The following is a 10749-nucleotide window of genomic DNA, read 5'->3' as shown; positions in this document are numbered from 1 at the left end:
TCAGTTATTTCTGAGTATAAAATGAAATATATTTATAGATATTTAGTCTTTCACAACCCTTGTTCATATTTCACAAACTATCATTATTACGAATTCACTTTACGTCACGAGCACCTGCTTTATTGTTGGTAACAAATATGGCGGCGGAAGACGATTCCGATATTCCTGGTGAAACTTTATTCAGTTTATGCAATGTCTTTCCTTATGAACACGATTTAACCGTCTCTGCGTCAAAAGAATATGAACAAATTTCATAAATAATATCAGTCATTACATTTTGATGTCAAACCAGTTTGCATTTGCAACGAAATGATAAGTGGACCATTTTTTTCATGTCTAAACTTCTCTCTTTTTTGGAGTTGGTCACTTTTACAAACGCTTTCATAACCTGTTTACCTTGTTGCATCTGTAGTTTTCTGTATCCATTGTAAATATGATCGGGTTATTCATCCAGGGGTTTGAAAATTGAAAATTCGAGTCTTTTTTTAAGGGATAGGAGGCTGTGCATGAATTGAGTTGAAAAAGATACACCTTTTAAATCAGTCATAATATTAAATATGTTATCAGTTTTTTTTATTAAAGTTTTTGTATAGTACTCTTTGCCAGTACCACATCCTGCAGATATTGCAGTTTCCAAACATGTCAACTCATTGAGCTTCGGTCTATAAACATTGCAAATTGGCTTAAAAGTTTTTGCCTTTAGTTATAGACTTAAAGATGGAAATATCTGTGCACTTTTAAGTGTCAGTACTAGTAAAAAGTCAATGAGTGTTATTAAGTCCCTTTTCATTCTAACAGATTTACGGTAATACTAAGTACCACTGTAGTACTTAACTTTACCCAAAAGCACTACCCTGGATGCAAATTTTCTCAGACATCCAAAATCGAAATCTGTATTAGTATTACTGTATGTACAAGGTGTAGGGGCTGTAATGAAGGTGCTTAATCTTAAAAGGCAGAAAAAAGATTGCTAAAAACACCATATTACCCTTACATGATTTGTGCCCAAACTGAAATTAATACACATCTTATTTTTATTTGATAGTCTCTTGTACATGATACTACATCACATCATCAGTTATACACCGATCATTTATGATACCATGCATAACTACCCACTTTGTGGATTATGCGGAATAACAAAAACTTTTCATTGAAATCAGGAAATCTGAAGTACTTTTTCATTCAAACAGTCAGATTGTTAAGTCTATACCAAAGACCTACCATACCTGTTAGACATCCTAACTTTCCTTGGAATCTGTATATGGCAATAAGTGCTTTTAACAAAGTAATAAATAAGCTTTTAACAAAGTAATGATAATAGTATAAAATATGTAATTATTGTAATGATATTATTATATTTCTTGATAAAGGTTACAAATGACAGGTGCATTGTGATTAAAGTAGTATTACTTGATAGAAGTGTTTATTTATTAAAAATAATTTTTTTTTTTTTTTTTTTTTTTTTTTTTTGTAGATTCTGGAGCTGTCTTTACATTTGGCAAAAGCAAGTTTGCTGACAATTTGCCGAACAAGTTCTGGGTTAGGAATGACCGTGTACGTGATGTGGCATGTGGAGATGAACACACAGCATTGGTTGCAGGTATACAAATATAGACAGTATGAATTATATCTACCCTGACAGTCTTTATGTAAAGATACTGACCTACTTGTATACAAATTATCAGTGGGATTGATCAGAAGTAACTGTTCAGTCTGTGCAAAAGTGCAAGGATAGGAGTGAAAAATTGATACTACATTTGTGCAGATTCAACGGGATATACCCTGTGCATCATCTGAAATGTTACAAATGGACTGTGCAGCATTAAGAATATTGAAACTACTAATGCTTCATTTCATATATATTACTTTTGACAGATCGCAGTGGTTAGTTGAAGTAATACCTAAATATGCATTTTTAGCTCGACTTTTCTATGAAAAGGGGAGCTATCCTACTCGCCCCGGCGTCGGCGTCGGCGTCACACCTTGGTTAAGTTTTTCGTACCACCCCACTTTATTTCAGAAGTATTACAAGTATGGCTTTGAAACTTACCATACTTGTTCACCATCATAACCTCCATCTACAGACAAGAGTACATAACTCTGTCAAGGTTTTTGACAGAATTATGGCCCTTTTTTTGACTTAGAAAGTGTATTGAGCTTGGTTAAGTTTTTTGTACCACCTCACTTTATTTCAAAACCATTGGAGGTATTGCTTTGAAACTGACCATACTTGTTTACCATCACGACCTTCATCAACAGACAAGAGGACATAACTCTGTCAAGGTTTTTGACAGAATTATGCCCCTTTTTGACTTAGAAAATACATTGAATATGGGTAAAATCCACTTATTGCCTTAACCCTTTGAGATATTGCTTTGAAACTTTTAATGCTATTTCACATCATTACCCCCATCTGTACGCAAGAGAAGGTAACTCTGTCAAGGATTTGTTTTAAAAATTAAGGCCTTTTATCGACTTAGAATCTTGGTTAAGTTTTTAGTACCAGTCCACTTTTTGACTGAACTGTTTGAGATATTAATTTGAAAGTTGGAATACTTGTTTACAATCATGATTCCCAAACATGTCCAGGAGAAGGTAATTCTGTCAAAGATTTTATTTGAATTATGGCCCTTAACTGTCAATGTTTTGTATTATAGGCAAGCACTAAAAAACTTAAAAAATCTAAAAAAATTCATTCCTATCCACTTGTTCACTTTACCATAAATTATGTCATATAAACAGCCTGTGTGAAAGAGATCCACTTGTGACCAACTGACAACATCTAAAAAAGCTTGATAAAATTTATCTATTACTTGTATTATAAGGTAACTATAATACTTTCACATACAAAGTCAAATCTATATATTATGCTGATTGTACAAAAATATACTGCTTCCTTGGCATAGATTTCTTGAAAAATTATGTTATTATGTCATTTACCAAGGTGTTCTGAGTGACGTAAAAATACCTTATTCTCTCAAAGTGGGTTTAATACTATTAAATTTATTTAAGGCTCAACTCAGTTTTTTTTTCTTTCTTACCAGCCCTCTTTTGACTTAAACATTTCAAACTTTGCTGCAGTGTTCAAGGGTATCACACAATTCAGTAAAATAATTCTTCACTAAATATCTTAATGCTCATGGCCATTGTTCACTATAAAAATACAGAGATTCTTGTATTGCCTTTTACTGCAAAAACTTTTTTTATTGGCAAGCAATAAAAAAGTCGAGCGCGCTGTCTTACGGACAGCTCTTGTTACCATACCCATTACTGCATTATATAATAGAAAGAAGGTGAGTGTACTAATATATATTTCAGAGACTGGGAGAGTATTCACATTTGGTTCCAATGATTGGGGTCAACTTGGTCTGGGAACCAGTAAAACAGCTGATAGGCCAAGCTGTATCAAATGTAAGTTGCTTTTAATTTTAATTTCCTTAACAAGAAATTTAGAATCTGTTTGAACTTTGAAGTTTATCTTTATAAAAAAACTGCAGACAGTAAATTGTTCTTTAAATTTGACTAAGCATACTATTCTTTTTTTCTTTTTTTTTGACTTGACTTGTAAGCTGATAATTTAGCAGCAATATTACCAGTATTTGTATTTTATGGCATTACCATTTATTAAACATGTAGGTTCTGCGACCATAATTTACATATTGAGCCACAAATGACACTGAAACTGATATATTCTAGTTATAGCACATGTTTATGCCCTAATTGTTTTGGTGAGGTATATAGATTTGCCCTTGTCAGTGTCAGTGTGTCATGATATCTATCTGTATACTTACAAAACAGTGGAATATGGGGGCATCCATGTCCTATGATGTCCAATGAACATACATTGTATGTCTAGTTTAATGTTTATTTTGTAATATTTTAAATGACTAATGCTTGCATTTTAAAGCATTAAAGACAGAGAAAGTGAAGCTTGTAGCATGTGGAAGAGTTCATACAATTGTTGCAACAGGTAAGTTGTAATTCTTAACATTTCTAAGCAGTATCTTTAGTCTTTATAAGTTTACATTTAACTACTTCATTTTCTGTTTTAAACTATTTTAGTGCCATAATTTTACTATGGTATCATTATTATTTTGATATTATCTTTTTATATTTACAAAATATGTTTTTAAAGAAAGTAAAATTTCTCTTATAATTTTTATTGTGATTTTCATCAGCTATCATTGTTGAAGTATGTGTACAGATACTTCAGTGCATATCTGGAAATAATCACTATAGTTTGACAAGAGCTACAAATATCCCCTTGTTTTTTAGATAGAATGAGAATATTATACTGTATCAGCTATGACTTTATAATCTTTAGTGAAGATGAAGTTTGGCATCAGTGTTGTGAAGTTTAAACACTAGCTTATTTATAGCGTGCTATTCAACTTATTGTACTCAGTCTTGGGCCAGTGTCACCATCACACTTTTGGGAAGATTTGCGTGCAAATTAATTTGTATCTGAGTATTCTGAAAAACAACTTAATTGGTGGGGTAGAAATTTACTCACTGGTTCTCTATGATTATCTTCCATGATGGGAACAGGTCCCGTAACTCTGAGTTACCTTTTTACAGAGTTATGCCTCTTTACTTACAGTCAACCCTTTGTCTTACAAACAACTGTTGTTGATATAAGTACTTTCATATTCATCGAAGAAAATATATTGTTTACAGAATCAGGGAAGCTCTATTCATTTGGTGCCAATGGTGAGGGTCAGCTGGGTGTAGAAGATTCTCCAGCTAGCAATGTTCCTAAATGTATTGACAGTCTAGTAGAGCAACAGTATAGAATGTTAGCAGCAGGGGCAGATCACTCTGTAGCTCTCACAGGTGGGCAGCAATTTAAATATTAAACTTAAATTTAAAGTTGGTTTTTCGTCTGTTAATGCAAGGTTTGCTGCTACACACTTTGAATTGCACTATGATGTACTACAAATTGTACTAATTCGGACATCTAAACACATGCAAGCAATCCGGGCCGCTCAAAGGGGCTGGATTTTCTCTTGAAGGTTTCAGGCATCTTAAAAATATCTGTTTAGATAAAAGTTTTTGGTTCAGCAGTATTTTCTGAAGATATTTGACTGTTCAAATTTACACAAATTTCTTTCAATACATATCATGCAGCTTGTTATTTGCCTGTATATTTCTCAAATACATGTTTGATAAGTTTATTTATTCAATTGATGTAGATTAAACTAGATAAAACACCTTCTAGGAATAATCACTCACTTTATATTCATATTTTGTAGAGGATGGTGCAGTATTTGTGTGGGGTGGGGGAAGTGAAGGACAACTTGGTCTAGGGGGTAAGACAGAATGTCCAGACCCAGAAGAATTGCAAATAGAAGATGTGGTCACTTGTATATCATGTGGTTATTATCATACAGCACTTGTCACTGGTAAGTCATTATATCCTACTTTAATTTGGGTGTTTCTTAAAACTATTGGCAGGGTTTTCATTATTAACATATTGGCAATTCATATCATCGGTTGAAATGCTGTTAAAATCGGTTGTGATTTCAGTCTGTAGACTAAAATATCCCTCTTGACCATTGTCCAAAATAGTTGTTTTTGCTGGCACATCTGTTGCCTGAAATAAAATTGAAAACCCTGCATTGGTACATGTTTTTACGCCTTTGCCTGAAGTTCACCTTAAAGCACTCTTCTTCTATATAAAACCAATTAGATTAATGCTGGATTAGGAATTTCTGGCTTTCTGACATTTTTAACTTGTACCCATGCTTTAAACAGATATTAAGCATTAATCATTAATTGTTTCTGTCAAATAAATAAGGTACTAAATCTGCCTATCATATGTCTTATGTATCATTATTGCACATGATCAATATATTTCACTTCTGATATTTTTAAGATCAATGAAGTGACTTGCCCTTGACATTATATCATACTTTGTATTATAATTATTAATATAGAAGATATCATTTTATATATTGTGTATTATAGAATCAGGAGATTTATACACATTTGGAGAGAGTGAGGGTGGTAAACTAGGGTTGGGTGATGACCCTGATGAAACAGATACTCCACAAAAGGTTGATATACCTGAAAAAGTCATATCAGTGGCGTGTGGTGGGTCACATACTTTAGCTGTCACAGGTAATATTAAATACACATAAGTTTAAGTTTGTTATGTAGACATTTTTCATTAGCTTGGTTTTGTGAGTGATATAAGTGGTTATAAAGTGGAAAGTGAACAATTTTTATTCACTGAAGAAGACATGTAATGTTATGATACGTCATATGATTTGTTTACTATTTTGTCTAATGTGATGTCAGAAGGTGACAATCCATAATGTTGAAGCGTTACAGTGTAAGTAAATATTCATACAGCAGACAACATCTGACAAAATCACATTTAGTTGGATCTTAAATATGTGGATGGACATATCCCTTAAAATGCTCCACGAATGGTAATAATGATTTTGCAGTTGTTATTCTGATTGAAATGTTTGTCTATTAGATGTGGGAAAGTGATACATATAATTATTATTCTACCCTATGACTTTTGTTATGATTTGGTAATTGCTTCTTATATAATTATGTTATACAAAAATGATTCGGGGAGCTTGGATATATCAAGATATTTTTAAGATTTGTACCTAATTTAATATGTAACTTTCATTAATAAGTAAGTATAGGTAATCTTTGACACAGGTTACACATTTATGTGATTTCAGAAAGTGGCAATGTCTACACATTTGGAGATGGTGCAAGTGGCCAGCTAGGTCATGGAACACATTTTTTACAAATATCTACGCCAAGAAAACTTAATATTAATTTTAAAGTGAAATATGCATCATGTGGTGAAAGCCATTCTTCTCTTATATCAGGTAAGTTGTATTATTGTCTATGTCTTAATAGTGTCACTGGTCAATTTATTTGTTATGTTCAATGTTCACAATGCCATGTGCTGTTTGTCAATAAGGTGCGGGGGAACTTATACTTGTTCCTTAACATACGCTTATTAGCAGAAATTCAAGTATACATTCGGGACAATTCAAATCTGTTTGTATCTCTTGCAATTTTGTGAACTGTTTCTTTATGTCCAGTTGTGTTGTATGTTTTAATAAAGGTATTTTAGAAGAAGTTTTACATTGGTTTTTAACATTTCCTTAGTTTTAGTGTTTTTCTTTTCTTTTTGCATCAAACAATCTAAAGATATGTACTGCCAGAACTTTTATTGTAGAATAACAATGTATTTGTCTGGATACCTTTTAAGAAGTAAAGGAAACACTAAAACAGACTTGCGCTAATTTTTCACATCATGTATATGAAATATAGTCACCTGAGTGCAGTAACGGGTTAAGTCTTTCTAAATTTAATAGGAGTTAACCAGTTATTGCACAAAGGTGATGATATATAAAATGAACCAAGCAGAGACAAAATAATTTTTATTCCAACTTAAAACCAAAGATTTCTTAACTCGTTTTCATATTCAATAACCCTCAGGTTTACCTGTCTTGTTAGCAGATAGTCTAAATAATACTATGAGAGGGATAGGTATGACATGATTTTTTTTTTTTTTTTTTTAGATTTTCCAACTTGTATCATTAATGTGAAGGTAATATATGTTAAGTATGAAATAATATTGATGATGTTTATATCTATATTGCAGATAAAGGTCAGTTATACACATTCGGGGATGGAAGACATGGGAAGTTAGCGTTAGGACAAGAAAGTTTTTCTAATCAATTTATACCACTTAGAGTGAAAAGATTTTCAAAATTTACTGTACAAAAAGTAAGTACTAAAGTTCTTTAGTACTATCTTTGATTCTTATTATTATTTTCCTGCAGTCGCTGTTTGATGCAATATATTGTAACCTTTTGCATTGCTAGATATCATAGATATCATTTCATTTCTTATACTTATCATTCATTGTTTTACCCTTAATTATTTAGCAACTAAATCCAGTTCTGCACAAAATTACAAGATATTTTTTAGCAAACTACACTGTACTTTAAATATGTTGTAATATGCTAGATATATACTTGTATAATAATTACTGCCCTTGTATATAGCGTCGGTGATTTATATATATTGTTCCTATGCACAGGTAATGTGTGGAGGGTGTCACATGATATGTTTAGCCAAACCAAATAGAGAGGATGATAACCAGTTTAGTTCAGATGATGAATTGATAGGGGAACCAAAGTTAAATGGAATGCTCAATCATAGTCTACGAGCTGATGGTTCTATAGACCTTAACAACAGTGTTACAGCAAGAGATAGGCGGAGAAAAACCAACGAATCTGTAAGTGTAACATAATGTTTCCCTTGTGTTGTCTAATGCTTCCATTGTTTACCCTTCATGTTTCACTTAGGAGGCTTATGTTCTATAGTTCAGACTTTTGTTCATGAAAATTTTTGTTATTTCGGAATATTCAGATTTGTCTGATTTAAGTATTTTTTCTATATGTGCTTTAAACATAGATTTTAGAATTAAATGAGTCTTATAAGAAATTTGGGGAAATATAAATGTATAAATGAAATAATCTTGTTTTAAGTTTATTCAATCTTTTTCATTTTAGTTGTACATACACATAGTTTTAATTCTCTTTGTTTAAGTTGTTGTGATTCTATCTCTGTTAAAGTTTTAATTCTCTTTGTTTAAGTTGTTGTGATTCTATCTCTGTTAAAGTTTTAATTCTCTTTGTTTAAGTTGTTGTGATTCTATCTCTGTTAAAGTTTTAATTCTCTTTGTTTAAGTTATTGTGAAACTATCTCTGTTAAAGTTTTAATTCTCTTTGTTTAAGTTATTGTGAAACTATCTCTGTTAAAGTTTTAATTCTCTTTGTTTAAGTTGTTGTGATTCTATCTCTGTTAAAGATATTGTTTACAGAAGTGCTGTGGTTCTTCTTGGGAGTAAACTGCCTGAAATTATGCAGAAATGAGTATCTGCCTAAACTAGTAATACTAGAAAGTCGCTATTTTTATTATTCATTGTGTACCATTGTCTAGCATATGTACCATTTATGCAAGTACATTTATGCAGGTACAAGTAAACTATGTGAACTTCATGTCGGCCTTTTACAAAATGACTGATATTCAGGTATTATGTGCTCCATGTTTTTTTCATGTACTTAAAAAGATACTAAAAATTTCCATTACAGTTTAAAAATGATTTAAACCGTACCTTGCCACCCCTGGCTGGTGCTCACAAGGTACCATCAGAACATTTACACCAGACCGTCCCAGCACCAAAGTCACGCAGAATAGAGTCAGCTCCTTTACAAAAACAACCAGGTAAAATATAGTTAACTTATCTTACAACAGCCACCGGAAAATCTTTGCACCACCGGGATAGTGGCAAACTTCACTACCATTTATAATTGCCCTAAACACTTAAAAATCATTTCATCTGATAGATTTAATGTTAATTATAAATAATTGACTTCATTTTAATCTATTTTAAATTTTTTTCTTATCAAAAATTGTATTTTAAAAAAAAATCCGGGCGGAAATTCATGTATTCCGCCCGGAATTATGCTGTCCGGCCGGAATTTACTTATATTCCAATTGGAATTTTTTCCAACATTATAATTTATTCCAACGGGAATTTCAATTTTTCCAGCAATGCTTAAACTATAAAAATAACCATTCATACATCCTTTAATGACTTTCTGACTAGTTTTGAAGAACTTATTCTCTAAAATAAAAAAATCCCATTTTAAAAGCTGGAAAAAATTCCGACTGGATTTTTACAGAAAAATTTAAAAAAGCATAAAAGCGATAATAATTAAAGGCAAATGATAGTTTTCGATAGAAATTAACATAATTATACACCCTGAATTACCAATAAGGTGCTTTGAAAAAAATGAAAATCCGATTGGATTTATTTCCAATTATTTTTGTTGGAAAAAATTCCAACTGGATTTTTTTTCCAATAAAAGTTATTGGAAAAAAATCCAACTGGATTTTCATCAAATGATTCATTTTCAAATTATTTTACAGTTATACATTTAATTTTCTTTTAATAAGAGATTACGAATTATTTATAACTATTTATGATACATAATAATAATAGTAATAATTATAATAATTATAAAAATAACAATAATAATAATAATAGATATTAATAATAATAATAAAAATAATAATGAAAACAAGGAAGAAGAATTAAATTCCATGATGCGATTATAATTTATATAATCATTACTTTAATTATTATTATAAGGATTATTATCATTATAATTATTATTATTATTATTATTATTATTATTATTATTATTATTATTATTATTATTATTATTATAGTTACTATTATATTGATTATTTTTGTTTTTAGTATTACAATTATTATTATTATGATTATTATGATTACAATTATTATTATTATTTTTATTATAATTATTATTATTATTATTATTATTATTATTATTATTATAAATATATATTTTTCTATTATTAACGATTGTTATTATTATTATTATTAGTAGTAGTAGTAAAAATTATTATTGTAATTTTTATTTTTATTAATATGTTTTTATTATTTATTATTGTTTTTAATCATTATCTTAATTTCTATTATTGTTATTATTATTATATCTATGTTATGATTCTTATGATTATTATTACATTATAATTATTATTATTATTATTATTATATTTTATTATTATTATTATAATTATAATTATTATCATCATCATCATCATCATCATCATCATCATCATCATCATCATCATCATCATCATCATTATTATTATTATTATTATTATTAT

At 30.2% G+C, this 10749-nt stretch overlaps 1 protein-coding gene across 1 annotated transcript; it reads left to right on the top strand.

The window, feature by feature from the left end:
- Window positions 1–84: 84 nt before the first annotated feature.
- Window positions 85–9273, top strand: LOC132732318 (X-linked retinitis pigmentosa GTPase regulator-like; the record flags this gene model as incomplete). Its single annotated transcript, XM_060718714.1, has 11 exons — window positions 85–168; window positions 1478–1603; window positions 3322–3414; window positions 3911–3973; window positions 4681–4836; window positions 5256–5405; window positions 5971–6123; window positions 6705–6857; window positions 7643–7767; window positions 8084–8281; window positions 9141–9273. Coding segments are annotated over exons 1-11 (1381 nt in total), but the record flags the coding sequence as incomplete, so codon positions are not given.
- Window positions 9274–10749: the final 1476 nt, after the last annotated feature.

The sequence above is a fragment of the Ruditapes philippinarum genome, unplaced genomic scaffold (assembly GCF_026571515.1).
Source record: "Ruditapes philippinarum isolate M1 unplaced genomic scaffold, ASM2657151v2 ctg8288_1_1_1_1, whole genome shotgun sequence".
NCBI lineage: Eukaryota > Metazoa > Mollusca > Bivalvia > Venerida > Veneridae > Ruditapes > Ruditapes philippinarum.
This window is presented reverse-complemented; position numbering and strand designations above follow the sequence as displayed.